At 35.0% G+C, this 21,119-nt stretch overlaps 1 protein-coding gene across 3 annotated transcripts in view; it reads right to left on the bottom strand.

Moving 5' to 3' along the window:
* The window catches only part of LOC126757577 (potassium voltage-gated channel subfamily H member 8), a 191,078-nt gene that overhangs the window by 48,301 nt on the left and 121,658 nt on the right, over positions 1-21,119 (bottom strand). For all 3 annotated transcript variants that reach the window (XM_050471589.1, XM_050471587.1, XM_050471588.1), the window contains one exon: positions 17,122-17,259. In XM_050471589.1, coding sequence (XP_050327546.1) covers positions 17,122-17,259 — 138 coding nt within the window. The remainder of the gene's footprint in view (positions 1-17,121; positions 17,260-21,119) is intronic.

The following is a 21,119-nucleotide window of genomic DNA, read 5'->3' as shown; positions in this document are numbered from 1 at the left end:
AATATATGACGGCATAATCAGTAATTTTTCCATATCAAGTGTCATGAATAGCACGTTCAATATTCTTCCGCTTGAAGAGAGTTTGGCTTACTAAAAAAGATTTCAAATTCCATGATGTAATTTGTTAAACATTATTGAGATTTCAGTTCTTAAAATGAGAAAAATTTTATACATGCACGTATAAAATCTCAAAATCCGCCAGATTGTTATTCAACACAGTCCAAATGCTTGAGAACGTCTTGGAATCGATAAATTGCGGTCTTCAGCAACAATTGGCTGAACAGCAACAATATTTTCATTTCTTAGAGCGTTTCTTTGTCTTATTGGCACTTGAACATTATGTGAAGAAAATGTACGCTCTAAATTTTCAACAATTCGATAAATAGCGATTACAGGTGGCCGATTATTACGATCATAAAGTAGCAAAAGCGCATGAAAATTTTCAATTGGAAAACGATTATTTTTATAATAATAATTGAATCGTACTAGATCCTGGTTGTAAGTTCTTCTGCAACTGGTAGAAGGATATATTGCATATGTTCTCGATCAGCAGTGGTTTATTAGCGTTAGCAGGGATCACCAGGCTTTTATGGGCAAGGTGTGGGTTTCTCATTTAGAAGGGAGAGGTTTATATATTCATTTCACTGCCCCATTAGATTGCCTAAAACATATCACATTGTCAAATATTGAAGAGAAGTACTTAGTTTTCATTACCATATCACGCCAAGTGACGTAATTAGGTAGCATAAAATGATATTTAATAAATTTTTACAAATAAAAATAATTTTTACAAATATCATTTGATAGAATGATTTTATAAAAAAAAATTCTTGTTATGGCTTTCGAAAACAAAAGTTTCAAACAAATCACACTGTTGATTCCATTTTTCAGCCTTTTCGTTTTCAGCCACCATATTTTACCTACTACTTTCTCATGTTCTTTCTCTTTGAAATACGTTTTCTCCAAATAATAAACTCGTTCATAATGTACCTCCGAACAAAACAATGTTCACAAAATCGCATTAGGACAAACTTAAATGATTAATTGCACAAAGCCACGCGAGATGAATCACAATTTAACACAATAAAGACTTGTAAACAATATTATCAAAAAAAATCGTCAACACTTAGCACCATATTTAACAGCTTTATTTTGTGATATTTGTAATTTTATGCCGCGAATTAATCATCATAACAGATCTGAGCCCTGCAATAAATTAAAATTGTCCGCCTTGATTGCAAAGGAATTTCGCGACCAACATGAATAACGACCTTCATACAAAATTAACGAAAAAGGCAACCCGCCCAAGGCGTTTGTAACGAATAAGATCCGCAGTTTACCTTAGCCCTTTCGTTGAGTTTTTCACAATTGTCCCAAATACAGAGGTCATTTTCATTGCAGTAATCTATTTAAAGGCCTGATAAGTTGTTTGTATGCAAACAAATTGGATTTTAATTCAAACAATTTGCGGCCTTAAGAGGTTGGGCGGAAACCCGTTAGCTTGAGGCCTGAGTGTCTTAAGAAAGTTAACTTTTTTCATTCATTATTTCGTCTCTCAGCGCAGACAAGTCAGTATGCTAATTTGCATAAAGAGTATTTTGTAATCGAGCGCTGTGTATGTTTGAGTGTGTATGTATGTCTGTGCATGTGCAAGTGTATTTGTAATATACCCGCGGCAGTGGCTTTGAACCCGTGCATAGCTGTTGGTGAAGGGCTTAAATCAAATATAAGAATACAAAGCAAGCACATAATTTGTGTTGTTTGCTTGCTGCGCGAGGACTCCAGTTGAAGAGCTTAACAAAAAAGGTAAAAAAGCCTAAAGATTTTAGTGCCTCTTTGGTCGGAGTCTTTTTGAGTTAACTCAATCAAAAAGGAATACGCGACGTTTAATTTATTCGCCAAGTGTCACAAGTTCTAAAGGTAGGTAAAATTAACACTTATCAGAATCACGGAAATATCTCCTGTCATCAAACAAACAGTCGTCGCACTCGCGACTTGGTTCTCACGTCACTGTTCATAGTCATAACTTTGAAGTCGTAGATAATTTCGTCTATCTTGGAACCAGCGTAAACACCACCAACAATGTCAGCCTGGAAATCCAATACAGGATAACTCTTGCCAACAGGTGCTACTTCGGACTGAGTAGGCAATTGAGAAGCAAAGTCCTCTCTCGACGAACAAAACCAAACTCTATAAGTCGCTCATAATTCTTGTCCTGCTATATGGTGCAGAGGTCTGGACGATGACAATAACTGATGAGTCGACGTTGCGAGTTTTCGAGAGAAAAGTTCTGCGAAAGATATATGGTCCTTTGGCCATGGCGAATACCGCATTCGATGGAACGATGAGCTGTATGAAATATATGACGACATTGCCATAGTTCAGCGAATTAAAAGACAGCAGCTACGCTGGCTAGGTCATGCTCTCTCTGTATTTGGGACAATTGTGAAAAACTCAACGAAAGGGCTGAGATAATCTGCGGGTCTTTTTCGTTACAAACGCCTTGGGCGGGTTGCCTTTTTCGTTAATTTTGTATGAAGGTCTTTATTCATGTTGTTCGCGAAATTCCTTTGCAATCAAGGCGGACAATTTTAATTTATTGCAGGGCTCAGATCTGTTATGATGATTAATTCGCGGCATAAAATTACAAAATCACAAAATAAAGCTGTTAAATATGGTGCTAAGTGTTGACGATTTTTTTTTTGATAATAATGTTTACAATTCTTTATTGTGTTAAATTTTGATTCATCTCGCGTGGCTTTGTGCAATTAATCATTTAAGTTTGTCCTAATGCGATTTTGTGAACATTGTAGTATACGACGCAGTACCCGCCGGGGAAAGCAGAGGAAGAGGAAGACCTCCACTCCGTTGGAAAGACCAAGTGGAGAAGGATCTGTTTTCGCTTGAAATATCCAATTGGCGCCACCAAGGGAAAAGAAAAAACGACTGACGTGCTGTTGTTAACTCGGCTATAATCGCCTAAGCGGTGTCTACGCCAGTAAAGAAGAAGAAGGGCATGGTCACTAGGTTGAAACGTCTATGGCGCTTTCAACCGAATTCGCTGAGTAAAAGCTTTTTAGCACTTCTTAACATACTGTAAAAGTAAGTAAAAACAGTTATTAACTATGCTCGTTCTGCATATAACGGTTATATTTAAAACCACTAAATCTTCGATAACACAATAAAAAAATATATTATAAGCCTTAAATTTCACAGCTCATATACTACGGAAATCCTTTATAGGAGTTAAGATTAAAATTTTATAATGTGCGTGACATCGTCCACTTTTACGTGAAATTCTATACCTCAAGAACTACACCGACGAAGTCAATTCAATTTGGTTATGAAAATGGACGTAGCCAAACAACAAGCTGGCCTACTTCTTTCCATATGGTTCCTTCACTTCAAAGTATATAAATAAATCACCAATGAAGTTATTAGAATCAACTCTAGCAAAAATCGTGGCTCTGAGGTATACCATCTCACGTTCAAAATTAGTCGATATCGGACCCCAACTGTTGAATTTCTCAGATAACGAATATGATGACCACAATTTCTCTGTCTGACTTTGTTTATGAGAATATAAATCAATATGTGGGATGTATTATTAAAATTGTTAATTCATTTTTTCTCTGTCTGCAGATTGCTATGCAGCCAATCAAGCAGGTGGGCTGAAGTTTCAGGCTCCCTGCCACAGAACTGGCAATTCGCATCGGAAGCTAGGATCATATTATAGGTGTGCTTCTTGAGTTTGCAATGCCCAAGTAGCCTGAGCTTGTCTCTTGGGATATTGGTTACATATTTAAGTCTGCTTAAGTGGTAATCACCTATTAGCAACTTGACATGGTGAATGACTTGGAGTTGTTGCCAATATCTCTTCTTGCCTACTGCTTTCTTCTTGAGTAGCAGCTCCTTTATGGTATGTGGTATGAGGACCAATTGCGACGAAGAGTTCAGATTTTATCATGTTAGTGTCTGCTGTGAGCAAGATCATCAAGCAGTTCAATTCCGCTTTACCTTAGTGACCATGCACTGTGCACCTGGTGACGTGCAATGTGCTGTAGGACGAGTAAATTATTGTTATTTTAGGATAACTCTAGATTTTCGTTTCACTTGAATATCAATAAAATGATCATAGCTTCATGATAAAACTCAATCATTCAGTAAATTGCAGAACAAAATTTTAATCCATCGATATGCTTCTATACACACACATATACAAGTACAGGAATGTATGTTTGCTGCCTGTAATTAAAGATTATACTCACGCGCATGAAGGGTGTATATTAGGGTGGATCAAAAAAAACATTTTTTTTTTCGTTTGGTACTCTGAAAAATAGGTTCCTAGACACCTCTAAGAAAGCCTCTCCAAGCATGAGTTCTTAATTCTAACGGGAAGGTCCTCCTCCTTACAGTTTTCTATTTTTTCTTTATTTTTTCATAAACCCAACCGTTTAAAAGATATTAACGGTTGAAGTTTGATTATTTTTGGGAAAATTATTTATTTCTAATGAATTTTACAACTCAATGAAAAAAATAATTATGAAGGTTTTTGGAGAGGCTTTCTTAGAGGTGTCTAGGAACCTATTTTTCAGAGTACCAAACGAAAAAAAAAATTTTTTTTTGATCCACCCTAGTGTATATGTACATATATACGAATACAAGTATATGGATACATTTCTGTATTCAAGCGTATTTGTGCTTCTGAATAATTAATAAAACACGGTGCAAATGCCATATTCTTCTGAAACATTGCCGCCAACTGGTAGTTGTGTCGTAATTAATTACAAATGGCATACGCTCTTCTATGGCTGCGAATGGAGCGTGAATTGTCGTTTTTCGCTTGCACAAACACACGAACAACCACATATACGTATACTCACATATACAGACATACACGCGTGCATATTGCAAAGCAAGCTCATACTCATAATATATTTTCCACTTCATTACAAGCATATTGCGTGTACAATGACAACAACAAACACAAACTGCACGTTTACTTATTTGTTCATTTGTGTTTGTACATATACATATATGAATTTAATAATTATTATTTGCGCTCTCCCGCAGCTTATGAGCTTTTTGCTGTCAATTATTTCCGCAATCTTCTTAAATGCAGGTTAATCTTCGTTTCAAGCGTAATTGTCAATCGTTGCAGCACATAATAAAGTTTATGAATGTTTCAAGTTAAAAACATATTTGATTTTACAGTTGAATGATTTCAATGCTTAAGCGCGAGCTACATTGCTGCGATTTCGCACAATTTGATAAATTATTTGATTTGACTTCGGTTTTCACAAATACTCTTACACTCTTTTTACGACTTTATGGCATTTTAATTCTTTGAGTACGCACAAATTTAATTAATCATTGCATACTTTTCGGCTTAACGGCGCAGATGCTATTTTCTGAAGCGGCCTTTAATTAATTAAGTAGTAGAGGGCGTACATATGTTTTAATGGAAGATCCTGCTAACTAAATATAAAATTTTTGTTTTCAAATTTTTTCACATTTCAATACGAATCGATACGATCGTGAAGCTCCTCCTTGTTCTTTGGCAAAAAATAATCTGTATACCTTTCTATAAACTAGAATAATCAGTTATTCATGTTGCCTGCTTTAATCACTTTGACACCGACCAAATCTCGTTGGGATTTACACCGTCACAGTTATGAACTTCTTACTGCCGCTAGATGTCTCCTTGCACATTTTTAGTGAAAACCTTATTTCATTTCCTAATCTGACATTTTGATCTTTATTTTTAAGAGGCGTACAACAATTACACTTTATTTATATCTTAACAAGTAATAAAGTGCTAAGATTGGGGGTAACCGAACACTTTATACTCTTACAACTTACATGAACCTAAAGTAGTTGCAAAACATCAACCAGAAAATCAGTATCCAAGCAATTCTCTATATATATACAGATATATGAAAACACTCCAGCCCTGAGAGTATTCAACGCAGTAAGCGCCGGGCAGCAGAGTAAAAGAAAGACCTCCACTCTGTTGGAAGGACCTTCGCGCGGTTGTAAACTCAGCTATAGACTCATACAACGACGGACATATTCGGCATAAGGTTTGTTAGAAAAACGAAAATCATTATGAATGTGTAGTTATGGGAGTTGGAGCAGTATCCACCCGATTTTATAAATCTTCGCCGATACAGCTTACTATTAACATGCCGCATTCTAATAAAATCTTCCCTGATATTCATTAAGAGACATCACATACCATCACCAATCATATGGAGTAAAGTCACCCGGATGTTTTATGTTTGTTTTATGAGAGCTAGGTCATGTTTTCGCCCAGTTTAGGCACAAAGACACAATGTTATCAGTAAAAGCCCGCCTCTCATTTTTAAAGAGATAACTCACATTTTGACCGAAATGTGCGGTATAAATCACTTGGAAGTTCAAAAATCGTTGTATTAGGTATATGAGAGCTAAAGGAAGTATTCTCACAATTCAACCTATTTTTGGCGCACCGAATTACTATTGTCAGGATAAGCTTATCCTTGACATATCTAACACATTGACTGATATTTGCGGCAAAAAGTCAACAATAAATACTGGGGTTCAAATGTGCGGTACCAAGGGGCCTGAAAAATTTGGTTGGACAATTTATGGTCATAAGAAGGCTTACACTGAAGGCATTATTCGTGCAAAGTCTTACGTCGTTACATTCATTGCTTCCTGATTTGCATACCGGAAAGTGAAAACATCAAAAGAAATTTTAAATTATGTTATATAAGAACTAAGCATGGCTGTAGTCTGATTATGCTCATTTTTTCTCTTGCGTAGTATGGCAATTTATAGGCTTTCAGTAAATGGCGTTTTGTGGGCGTGACAGTGGTCCTATTACGCCCATCTCCGAAGAGTGTAAAAATTATTCTTAAAGTCAGAATTGATAATAAAATATACTTTTTACCTAGATTTGAGGTCAGATGAAATTATTTACTAAAATATATAATATCATAAAATACTTCCTCTAATTTTTGCCTTCAAAAAAATCGTTAAATTTTTAAACAAAGCAAAATATTGTAAATCTAATTTTGAAAGAGCAGTCAGCAATAGCAATAGGAAGATGGAATCATGTGTAGAAGTTCACGCAAGTGAGGAAAGTTCTCTGATTGCCATTCACTTGGGAGTGGCCAGAAACGATTCTTTTACATATGACTCAAGCAGCTCACTAATTCCGGTCTTTGACCAAGTATCCTCTGGGTAGCCTAAGAACATCCGTTCGAAGGCGAGCTAAAGTGAGAAGGCGAAACATCCCCATAGGGTTGTGCGCGGGGTTTGGGACCCGCCACCTAAAAAGCTCACCCCAATGAAAAACTACCAACGGCCTCGGATGAGAAACCTCCCTTTTGATGACGGCCATGGCAAACGAAATAAGGACAATGATATTAGGGCATGCACCTGGAATGTCCGGTCCCTTAATTGGGATGGTGCCGCTGCCCAGCTGGTTGATGTCCTCGGGAAAATAAAGGCTGACATCACCGCCGTCCAACGAAAGATTTATGGTCCTTTGCGCGTTGGCCACGGCGAGATATATGACGACATTGACATAGATCAGCGAATTAAAAGACAGCGGCTACGCTGGCTAGGTCATTTGTCCGAATGGATGAAACACTCCAGCTTGAAAGTTTCGACGCTGTAATATATATCCGTTGGAAAGACCAATGGAGGAGGACCTGGCTCTGGAATTTTTGCTTTGGCAAAAAAAGCGAAAAGAAGAAACGACTGGCGCGCTGTTGTTAACTCGGCTATAATCGCGTAAGCGGTTACGCCAATTAAGAAGAAGAAGAAGTCAGCAATAAATATTTTTATTGAAATTTTTTTTTTAATAAATATTGAAAATAAAATTGTAGAAAGCGTGACTGAACTTTCTACAATTTTATTGCTTTGCCAAAAAATATTTTCTATTTCCTTCAATGCAGAAAATGTTCATTTCAAAAATTCCTTCTTTCTCTCTTTAAAATCCAACTAAAACCAAACTCAATCGTTGTGTCAATTGTATGATTCAAAATTAAATGCAATCAATCAAGCGAAAATGCCGAAAGATAGTCAAAACAGAACCGAAGATCAAAAGAGACATTTATGGTATCTGCATATATCACAAACACCCCCAAATGCACAAATTTCTTCAGGGAATAGGAATGAATAATACATCACCACGTCTAACCACCGAGCAACGCAAGAAGTAGAAGAGTAGAAATGCCAAGAATATGTCAAAATTTAAATGTAAATAAAATGCATTGACTCGAATATAAATATATCACCATCTATCACCAACACAATGCACACACAAAAAGCTATAAATATCTTACTAAAAGACAAAAATATATAAAATGTATTATGCAGATGAATTTATGCAAGCACTCGACAGTAAAAATTTAAATTCTGACATTTTTAAGGCATTTCGACAATATTTATTTTGTTATTTCTCTTACTCTCATGCGAGCGCATTTTTGTCTCAATATTTTACAAAATAAATATTTACAACTTTTCCCCCAGTAAATATGTAGCAAACACTCATGCATCTTTTATTGCCTGCTTTAGCCAAAATGCTTGCCAAGTTCAACGTAAATAGCGCAAAGTTAAATGCAAGCCACAAGCCGCCAAATACCGCTCTGCGGCTGTCGGCTGCTCCAGCTGATTGCTTGCGGTCGATGACAGCAACCACAGCAGCGCCACAGCAGCGGTAAAGCACAAGTTATAAAACGGATTTCTTTTTTCATTTGCACACAGGTATGATACACAGTGGCTGGCATACGGTCAGCCAGTCAATGCCCGACCGTAAATACTTTCTCCGTTTTGTGTTATAAATTTATTTGAGTTTAGTCGACTTTAAGCTGCGGGTGGCATGCTGGTCGATTTTGATTTAGTGTTTCTTGTTTTTATTGTTGTGGGTCTTGTATAAGCGGCTAAATAGAGCCCAGTGAACCGTTGTTAATACGTTTGGTACATCTCACCTGCTGGTTAATAAGCTGATTCACCATTATTGCGGTTAGGATTTTACTCAGCTGGTGCTTTAAATTCGATTGAGCATTTTATTGGCGGTCATCAAAATAATGTTAAATAAACAGTTAGTGCGCTGAGGTGAAATTTGTATATATACTATATCGTGGTTGAACATATGATATATACATATTTATCAAAAATGACAAAACAAAAATTTCAATCAAAATTCTAGAGACTATTCGCTCCGAAAACCGTGAGAAATCAGTTTAGCCAACGAATCAGCAAACACTGGCAAAATTCACTCACTAACCACACCATCAGTCGGGTAACCAGCTGCGAATTAAATGCATCTCAATCGGTAAATCGCCTTGTCAATGCCTCCATGGGTGCTGGTTAGACGTACACGTGCATCATGCATTCAGTAGCAGCACTCTTCGCCACATATCAGCTCTGTGTACTTACGCAACGGTATTTTGGCAATGCTGTTAAATCGCATTTCGTTCAGTTGCCACATCCATCACCGGTCTTATCAAAACAATCGCTCATCGTCAGCATCGACTGCACTAATCCGCTTGATGTGCCCGGGCGTATACGTAACATGGTTTGTGTTGAATTCGCCGAAAGGTGGAATATGTGCGATTGCCTGCATAATTGAGGAAGTGGCCATATGTGTGCTGGCGCATAATTGAACAGCATATTGATGAGGGTTCACACGCGCTGTGCCGTCTTTTGGTGCTTCTTTATGAAGCCATTGTTTGGAACGGAGCATAGTGCACATTACTTAATGAGCCTTGTCACGTGCTATTATGTGTTGACAAGGGTTTTTAGCAGTTTCTGCGATTATTTTAAATTTATTAATGGCATACTGATTAAATGTTATAGCTTCGTAACTTATTTAGACACAATAATTGGGCCGCAATAAGGTCGAGCAGGTGCTAAAGATATATGTTAAAGATTTAGTTTGTTTGTTCTTTATATCCTGAGTAGGGTATATTAAGTGCACCATTAAGTTTGTAAGAAAGTATCGAAGATCCTATAAAATGGATATCTAATCTGATTCGAATTGGCCATGTCTTTCGGTATGTGTATACATAAACTACTCCATCAGCTTGTCAGATCGAAATCGATCTGAAATTTTGTACACGCTCTTTTCGCCCCAAAAGAATACTCTTTTGTCAGAATAACTGATATTTGACAACCAAAGCATGTAGCTGTCACACAATCTAAACGATCAAAATCAAGTTCTTGTATGGAAAAGTTTCCAATTTGACAAGATATCTTCACAAAATTTAGTACAGATTATTTTCGAAGTCAGCGCTACAACATCCAAAAACATTATTCAGATCGGAGCACTATTGAATATAGCTGCCATACAAACTGAACGTTCAAAATCAAGTCCTTATATGGAAAACTTTTTTCTGTGACAAAATATCGTCAGAAAATCTGGCATGGGTTATTAACTGAGGCAACTGCACAATCTCCGAATAATTTGTTGCAGAATTTATTGCTTGTCTTCTCACAGTAATTGCTTTATTCGCTTTTCATTATTATAATACACATCACTTGCTATTTACGAAAGTCAGTATTTGAGAACAAATTAACAATAAACACCCTCAAAGTTAATATTTAGTTTAAGAACATAATATTTATTTGCCTTTAAAGCCTTTGTTTAATTCTGGTCATTCCAAATATTACTTTATTAAACAAATAATACCAGTATTGTTATAATTAACTAGATGAAAGGTATACATGTAAAGAAACCACTTGTACATACATGGATATGTGTATATTTATATAATATGTGTTATATTTACACCCACAAAATAATGCTGATGTGTAATTAACCATATGAGAAATCAATTAACAGCTGTCTATAAAAAAGAATCGAATGTGAAGTGAAAGCAAATCCATTAGAATATTAGAAACAGCTGGAAGGGCAAATTTACAAAAGGTTGCTTAGAGAGTGTAAATATTTGCTACATGTGGCGAAGGTGTTACGAGGGTAGTATGTGAAGTAGTTGGATTATTGAAAAGTTAGGATAAAGAAATCTATAGTAGGTGCGCCCCACTGTTTGTCAATACATGGCTTCAGTTGTGATCGATATGTACCCAAAACGTAACGAACTTGACCTAGAAACTTGAAGAAGAAACTGCGTTTCCACAATAGTGGCTTTGTTCATGTGTCACCTACCTTTGGCTTTACGAATATATCCGTTTTTTTGCCAAATAATCGTAATTTTCTTTCAGCCAAAAAAAATTGTCAGCTGTAGCATATTGGGAACTTCGAAAAGTTGAGTGAAACAATGTGTCGGCATTTGTTTTATCACTTCAAAGATGGTGATTTCGATATTAACAACGGTCCGCGTGAAGGAAAGCCAAAAACCTTCGAAAATGATGAATTGAAGACATTGTTCGATGAGGATCTAAGTCAAACGCAAGAAGTGTTTGCTTCAGCATTGAGAGTCACCCGCAAACCATTTCAAAACGACTACATGCACAGGGAATGATTCAAAACACAAAAAAACTGATGTTGCTGCATAACAATGCTCGCCCTCACGTTACCAACCCAGTTAAAATCTACCTGAATAATCAAAATGTTGCTTCTTCAGCTATTACGTACAGCTCAAACTATTACAGTGTACTCAGATTAAATTTGACTCGGACTGGTCATTCTATACTCCGCAGGCAAACCGAATCGAAAAAAATTATTTTAATAGGTGCGAGTCCGAGTCAATTTTGATCATTAGTTTATATACCCAGCATTCATGCAATATTTTTATAAAAAAAAAATTATAAAGGTTATAGTATTAAACATGTTCTTAGAATACATCTTTTTTTAGTTCTTAAAAAATAATACATTATTTTTCGACTTTTCCTCTACACTCACATACATTTACAGCAACCCTCGTATGCATAATTATGCAGTGTTCGTTCAGAAGTTCAATTTAAGTTAATTGCTTTCGTGAAAGCAAACGAATTTTATCCTTGCAAATTTCAATCAAAGAATCACACACACAAAAGCCAATGCACAAACATACATAAATGCTACGGTATACCATATATGTATGTAAACAGCAATATACAAGTATGAGCACGAAAATAAACATGCAAGGGAAGACCTTACGCAAGTGCTGTTACATCAAAGAATATATGAATATATATATAAATACATACATAAATACATATATACACATATGCATTTATGTTCAACACTGAATAAATTAAAATAAATAAACCCTTCTGAATAATTAATTATACTAAGTATCCAAATGCAAATTATTTGCTTAACAGCAAGAAATTAAATTCAAAATATTTTAATATAAGCAAAATTTATTCATAAAAGAAACAGTAATAAATAAAGCATTAATTAATAAAAATGTCTACATTATATCGGCTGTAAAATATTAATTCTCAGAGTGAGGCTTAATTATGAAAATTGATAGGGAGATAACCATCGATCATTAGAGCACTGAGCATGATAGATTTCTGTGCTGCTAAATAGAGGGAAAGCCAATTATATTAGATTTCAGGTGCCAGATGTGACTAACTTTACTCACATTAATATTTTGAAGAACCAAGATTATAAACTGAAATAATTCGTTCGACGGTCTTTGACAAAATTTATGTTAAAACTAAGTATTCGAAGTTTTTGCAAAACAATTCATCACTAATACTTGCTAGAACAACATTCTTAATTGAGTCAATTAAGCTGAATATTAAACTGAAGTAGTCCACTAAATTAAATCAACCAGCATATGTCGAAAATATTTTGACTATATCTTTGATTTATAAATATTATACAGGCAGGATTACTTTAAATAAATTAAAATCGTTAATCGTCATTACGAAACGCACCTAATAGAGTTTCGAACATATATTTATTATAATGCTTAAGTAATATATTATATGGACAACTAAAAGTTTCATCAATTTTGCATGCGTTCAATAATAGGAGGAAATCGACTGTTAAAGAAAAGTACGCACTTAATTCAATCAAAATGCTGTAAATCTTTTTGGGTAAGAAAAACCTTCTTACAGACATTATTATTATTGTTTTTTGCCAGCAATTTCCCCGTTGAACCATACCCGACTGCCAACTGGCAATAAATACCGCAACATTATGACAATGATGTGGACGTACTGCCAACAGCTCGGAAGATGGGAAGTAGCTAACTAAGGTATGACCTCTTATTTGGATGTTCGTTGCTCTTTAATAGCACGGCATTCAGATTGGCAGTCTTAATAAGGTTGGGAGTACATAAAGGGTTGAATCAAGATTTCGGACGAACCCTGCCAAGGATACGGATACTGCGCACCGTAACTTCATTTGCATAGCATAAAAATTATACAGAATTAAAGGAGTCCTGATCTCCTGGAAAACAACCAGAAAGAACTAGTTAGTAGTTATTCCGAGAAGAGAGCAGCGTTCGTAACGAGCTCAAAAGTGGCCGGCACTAAAACAAGAAGTAAGGTTGGTTTAGATGCTATGGCTGGTATTAATCCTGGAACTGAAGCTAAACCAAGCTCCAGCAACACAACAACAGCAGCAGCAGCACGGAACCCAAAAGTGCTTTTTTTAAAGGTCAATGACCCAGAGAAAGTCAGGTACGCTGAGAAGCGTAGTGCTGCCTACCTGCTCAGAAGTGTACAAATGCAATCGCCTACCAAAGAGAGCATACAAATAAAAATCCTGCTGATACCAAGAAATGAATCAATCGAACCACTGGCGAAGAGTAGCGAAGAGATCAATGATAGATTCACTAAGACAGATTCACATCGGAAGCTACAATTCTGACGTCGCTGCTGCAAACCTTGTATCATCGGAAAACGAGATGGGTGAATTAAAGGAAAGTCCTATGGAGTCCTCTAGTTATATTGAAAACATTGGGCAAGGTGAGTGTTCTTCGGGGTCTGAGTTTGAAGACAGAACCTCCAAACTCAATGAGAGAGAGCTTTTGAGTGACTCTCATCAATGCAGATAAAACAATTATTCAATTTCAATCCACACTTTTAAATCCGATTTATTAAAAGAAATTAAAGTGCCCACACAAAAACTCTCCACACTATCAAAAGTATGAAAAATATATTGAACCAAAAAAAAGTACAACAATAACAAAAATTAGCAACAGTAAAGTTGCTGAGCAGAAAATATGCGGCACTCGCATGTGTGCGTCCTTTAAATGTGCTGCGCAAATCGCAAATAATACCGGCAGTAATGAGGAAATGAGATTTATGAAAAAAAACATGAAAATTATATTTTTTCACCAGCCAGTAAGTGTGCAAATGGCAGCAATTTTATTGAAGCTAACGGCATTTCGCACAAAAATGCTCGGATTGCGGTTATTTATAGCACATTCAGTGCCGGAAGTAACGAGCCAGAAGTATGACGCTGCAGTAAAAACTCGAAATGGAGCCAAGAAGTACAACGGTATGAATTCAAGCGCGAAAATAGTATGCAAATGAAATGCAAAAAACGGAGAAAAAATATGGGAAAATAAAAAAAAAACGTTGAAAGGACGAAAATTCCAGCTTAAGTTGTTCAACAATGGCTGTTGATTAAGGCACATTTCGTGGAAAATTATAATTGCGGCGTACTTAAGTATCGTGTGGCAAGTAGCTGTTGCTCAGGCTACAAGGGAATATAGCTAATTATCTTTTAATGTAGCGGTGGCATATTTTAAAGCAGGAAAGTGCAAAGTGAGTAATGCTAATACACATATTTATATTTAGACCAAAAAATTTTTACTTCAAAAAAAAATATTTTTTTTCGTTTCTTAATTGCATGCGGCTTACTCTTGTGGTTTTTGTTTACATGCAAATTTTCCAATGCCTTTATAATACTCATGCACACATATTATATAAAATCTTTGGGTTTTAATTTTTGTTTTTGCTTGCTGGTGTGGACGCGTTTAATAAACATATCAGTTGCAATTCCAAACTATAGTGCTTCCATAATTTCTTTAATCCACGAAGATTCCAAATAAATTCTATTTTAGTAATATTTTTTCAAGTATTTGTACATTTTTGATTTTTTTAATCATAATATATAGGTAGTGACTGAGTAAAGTTATTTAACACTATATTAACTCTATATCTATATTCGTGCCAAGAGATGGCGTAACTTGATTATTACTTCATTGTTCCAATAAATTTTGAAGATGAGGAACTGGAAGCATTACTCATTTAAATTTGTTGCCAAATCAATAGAGAGCTCGCAGAATATTTTTAAGTCACTCAAGCAGCCATACCAAAAGATGTTTAAAAAACGAAGAGACGGTGACAGAGCTGCTGTAGTTTTTGCATCAGATTGAGACTGTTGATGAAAATTTAATCCATTATTTCAACCCAGAAAATCTTATGTGAAATCTGTCCAACCCACTAAATCAACGCCAAAGCCGAACATTGTGACAAAAAAGCTCTCGGAAATTGTAATTAAATTTGCCGGAAAAATGATATTTCAAAAAAAATTATTTTGCTAAGCTGGTAAGACTGTTCTTAATTACTATGCCAAAGATGAACGCGATCTGTTGACCAGTTTGGTTACAGCAGCTGTAGAAGTCGGTACACCTTAGTAGTAGGATGTCTCAAATTTTGTATTTCTAACCAAATTTCGTATGCGTAATCGTTATGCATGTTAGAAAAGGCTTACGGTGTTTATCAAATCGAGCCACGACTGTGACCGAATTTAAAGCCAAAACGACAACGAATACCATCGATGAACCACCGCATTCGACAGATTTGGCTCCGTGTGATTTTGTCTTGTTCCTAAAACTGAAATTGCCGCTCGGTGGAATCCGTTTTCAGTCGATCGAAGACAAAATGTGCTGAAGGAGCTGATGGCTGCTTATGAAAAATGTTTCGGGGATTGAAAAAATTGTTGGCATACGTGTTTTACATCTGATGGAGATTACTTTGAAGGCGAAAAAATAAATATTGATAAATTATTAAATATTTTTCGTTTTATTTACAATTTTCGGATATTTTTTTGTCACAATGTATACAAGATGTCCAGGTAATGCTATGCATTTGGCGGGATCTGAAGTGCTTGCTGTATTATAAGCTTCAAAAACAGAGTAAAGTCATAAATAGGGAACGCTACTGGCAATAACTCATCAAATTGAAGCGAGTGATTGCCGAAAACGCAGGAAACCATGCTCAGCCAAACTTTGCAAAACCATTTAGAAAGTGTTTAGAAAACAATGGTTGCTAAAATTTCCCTTACGTTACCTTATAGCTCAAAACTTGGCCTTTAGGACTACCATTGGTTTCGGTCGATTAAGAAAGCGCTCATTAGTACACGGTTCAAATCTGAACAGGGTATCAAAAATTGGCCAGATTAATATCTGATCGCTGGCAGGTGCATTTCTTTTGAAATATAATCCACAAATTTCCGAAAAGCTGGAAAAATGTTTAAGATAGATATATACGGAATATTTTGTATATGGTTTTCTTATAAAAATGTTCATAACGCACGATATACATAGTTATATAGACGCAATGTGTATAAAATACTAAGCTCGAAACTACTGTTTCGACTAAAAAATCATCAATAAGGAAAGCAATTTAGAAATTTCTGATGCAATTAGAATCTATGTAGGTACCAAGATAAATATTGTAACTTACTGACTTGTTTTCTCATTAAAGACCAAATTATTCCTATGTTTCGAGGTCTAAAGACCTCACCATAGTATTAGCTTCTTATTTCTTTAAGTATTTAAAATCTTAAACACCAGGCATTAAGTTTTGAAAATGGACATAAAATTATTTTCTCTTCAGAGAGTCATTACTACAAAATAACTTCAAATCGTAGTTTAAAAAATTACTTTAAATTTCCCCGCACTACCTTTACATTATAAAAGCATTTAATTATAGTTTGAAATTGCGTCAGTTGGGGACATTGTGGTTTTACAAGTGTAGCAAAGGGGTATGACTTCTTTCACAAAACAAAGAAAAGGTTGCTCAAAGTACATACTAAAATTCATAGAAAAACATTTCTGCAAAAAAATTTAAGCCAATAATACTTAACTTAATATTAAACGCTTAAATTTTGTAAAAGTCATATCCCTAATTAAATCAAAGCATTAACATATTAACATATTTCTAAATTTTCTACATAAACACCGACACTCATATCTCACTTTGTCAACTTACCGCTATCACATTCTTCATTTACATTCATCTCCAACATCTTTGTATGTGTAATATCCTTGTGTGATGCCAAAAAGAGCACCACATCCCGTTTCTCGTTCTTAATTGGCACAATGTCAAAGAGACACCAAAACGGTGAACCTGCAAAGGAGAAAGGTGAACAAGTGAAATTAGCTTATTTACATAAATGCACAAAGTATACGCAGATGAATATGTGTGTGTGTATTGAAAGACTCAAAGTCTAAAAGCGGAAAAATGAGCAAAGCGCTAAGCTGGCAATTACTTGTTGATTGAGTCTGCCGTTGACATGGCGTATACGTAATCCATGTTTGCTTATGAACGGTAGCGTAGATTTCGCTTGGCAAGCTTGAAGGTAAATTATGTTTAAGTTAGCTGTTCAAGCGGATATTTGCATTTATGTGTTAGTTAGAGGCAGGCTGCGAATTTTTTAATTAAAAAATTTTGGATCAAAAATCAAATTTTAAATTTTTGAGTCGAATTTCAAAATAAAAACAAGATGTTTCGCCACCACAAAAAAAAACAATAAAAATAATTTTTAAATATGCAAACTCGAAAAAATTTGAGTTCAAAAACATTTTGTTTTTTTGTATTTGCATAATACATTTTTTTCCTAATATTTTAATCCAAAGAAAAATGTTTCGGGACCACAAAAAAAAAACAATAATAATACTAATTTTAAATCAAAAACATTTTGGTTTTTTGTATTTGCATAATACATTTTTTTCCTAATATTTTAATCCAGTTTTTGGATTAAAAAGTAAAAAATTAATTGAAAAAAGTTAAAAATTAATTTTTAATCCGTTATTTGGGGTTTGAAATTTTAAAAAATATTTTAATTCAAATTTTCGAAACTACTTAAGAAAAAAATGTAATTTAAATATAAAATCAACTCTTTCTTAGTTCCTGGCTTTCAATCCTGCTTAAAAGTGAAATGCAAATGCCAAAAACCTTGATTAGCTGATCAAATCATGTGAAGTAATTATTACTACCTCATTCAACAAATTACGAAACAATCTATTATGCTTATAATTTTACACCACGGCACTTTTGGCATCACTTATAGACCACTTTTAAATATCTTAAATATGATAGCCGCCGTATCACTTACACCATCAGAGCACAAGAGCACACGTACGCCACACTAACAAATCTTCATCTTCACAGCATCCACCAAAGCAAATAGCTGTATTCTTTACACAAATGAATCAAAAAATCCCTCCAGACTTAGACTAGACCAATCAGTGCTGCAGAAAATAACAACTTATAGCATACTCACAGGCGCAACGAAGACTAAATTACGTGTTACACACATATTACGCGCTGCATGTACTTTACTTTTATCTCTTTGCTCTTCATCTGCTTACATTGTTATTATATGCTTTGTGACACACACAATGCTTCGCACAGCCTTCGAGCGAAATAGTCTTTGAAATATGTGCCTACACTCTTAATGACATGCATTTGCTCATGTGCTTATCAATTTGACACACTTTTTGATCTTATGCACATACACATATACAGTATATATCACTAATACATATACTTATTTACACTGGTATGTGTGTGAGTATAGAAAAAATTATATAGTTAATTTAATGAGACCTTACTGCTTGAGCGCGCATTCAAGCGACTATGAACACTTCAAGCGTGTGTGGGTGTGAGTGAGTGAAGGACGAGTGGGGAGATAAAATGCTCAAAAATTCAGTAAGGTTGATTGGAATATCGCTTTAATAGAAATTGCATAGAAAATAATTAGATTTGCGCCAGTTTCTTGAGGGTGAAGAGGAATCAAGGCAAATTTAAAAAGTCACGGCTGTGAATTTTGAAGAAAGAATTTTTATGGGAGTAACGATAGTGTGATTTTGATGTAATAAAACAAACGAATGAAAACATTAATTAACGCACATCAAAAAAGAAAAGTGTTGCCATTTAACTTGAATTTATTTTTTTTTTTAATTACGAAAAATAAAATTGAAATTATAGCAAAAAAATTAAAATAAAGTGATTAATTTAAAGCCATTGTCAGTTAAATTATTAAAAATATATAAAATAATAGATTAAAATAGAATAAAAAAAAAAACAATAAAATTGTTATTCCAAAAAATTTTATAGTAGCATTCAACAAACAAAATAAAAGTTCGTAAATGCTCTTAAAGCCCAAATCAAGCAATGAGCGAAAACCAAAAGATTTAACGCGCATTAAAAACCAATAAAATGCTTAGCTTACGCACCCAACTGCCCTTAATTCTTATCATCATTTACGAATTGAAAAGCAGACGTCAAGTCAAGTCAAGTCAAGACGAATAAAAAGCCAAAACACACTCAAATGACGCTATTTACGTATAAACTTAACGTTCATATGATTTTATTTATTACCAATGCGAATACGTGTCCGCTTTGCTGTGAACGTGTGAAACGGCAGAAAGTTGCGTATACGCCATGCTGACTGTGTCATTCACACTGATATGGGCAGCAGCGTGTGCGACGTGCGCGCCTTAACTTCAGCACTTCATATATATACGAGCAGAATACGTGCACACACACACCCAGTAATACAACAAATTGCTCACTTACAGTTACAAATGCGCAACGCTGAGTAAATCCTCACAACATGCTCCCCAGCGACTGGGCACAGTGGGAGTTGAGTGGGAGTAATATACTAGTTGTAGGTATATTTTCTCAATATTTGTGTCTGTATGTAAGTATATTCACTTCTGTTAGTTCATACGAGTATCGACCCGCTGCCTCTCGACATCCTTTTGTTCTGCTCAAACTACTGCTGACACAATAAAAAGTCACTCGAATAAGTTTCTGAGTGGGCTTACGTTAGATGACAATGTTGTCCAATACATCTCTTGGCTTGTTTTTGCTCTTTTTATCGCCTTACTTTCGAGTTCTGTTCAACTTGTTTGTAATTTTTACAGTTATTGTGCTGGCATATATACTTTGTCTGCCGAATTGCACGACTTCCGCCTCAATTCTGAATGTCGCTGTACATTTGTGTTAAGAATATATAGAAAATTTAATGGATTTGTCGCATAAAACCGCTTTAGTGGTGTTAACATATTTTCGTATTCAAACACGTACGCTTTTGAAACAAAGACATTTTTATTATCGCGTGTAGCAGACTATTATTGACACTAAATTTCAAATACTTTAAGCTCGCAAGCTCGCATTTTAGTCGCAGTAAAGAGTCTGCAAAGCAAAATTTTCAAATATCTTCAATAACGAGTTAAGCTACTTTTTCTTTTTTAGTTGCAGCTGTGTTCATTAGTATATCATGGCAAGCTGTTGCCTTTTTCATAATCTTGCACATTGATAAATTGTGACTTTAGTTTGCCCCAAAAGTTTCACTAATTTGTGGTTAGTGTAAGTGAATAAAACTTTATTGCCAAAGTTTCCACCAATTAGTTCTTCCGTATTTTTAGCAAAGGGATAAAAAAGTAGTGGTTATTATATCTATATTTCAAGAGTATAAATCGGTTAAATAAAATATTAAAAAGTGGGTTGACAGCGAGAGGGATTAAAGTTTTTTTTTGTACATTGAGATAAGTGAATTTGTGTACTTTTCTTAGATACTGCTAGAAAATTAGATTATGCTTTATCACAACCAACAAATAATTTTTTCAAGGCATCGAGGATTTACTAACAGTCAACAGATCGTAAATAGTTAGTGAAAAAAGCTCAGCGAAAACGTTTTTGTCGGTATAAAAATCCAACGAATTGTACTTCAGGTTTAATTTTGAATATGTTCACACAAAGAAATTTCATTGGAAAAAATAACGAATTTAAGAATGCTTTCTCAATGTCTGGTTACCAGCCTCTCTGTCCAGTTAATAGAGTTGTCCGCTTAATAGATTGCCCTTAATAAGCATCAACATTTTGGGACCGGCCAATGTGCATGGCTCATGGAGTTGTCCGCTTAATAGAGCTTTCACTGTATTTTTTTATTTATGAATTTTTTTTTTACTATCGTATCT

This window comes from Bactrocera neohumeralis, chromosome 4 (assembly GCF_024586455.1).
Source record: "Bactrocera neohumeralis isolate Rockhampton chromosome 4, APGP_CSIRO_Bneo_wtdbg2-racon-allhic-juicebox.fasta_v2, whole genome shotgun sequence".
NCBI classification, from domain to species: Eukaryota; Metazoa; Arthropoda; class Insecta; order Diptera; family Tephritidae; genus Bactrocera; species Bactrocera neohumeralis.
Note: the sequence above shows the minus strand (reverse complement) of the source record. Positions and strands in the feature narration are given on the sequence as shown.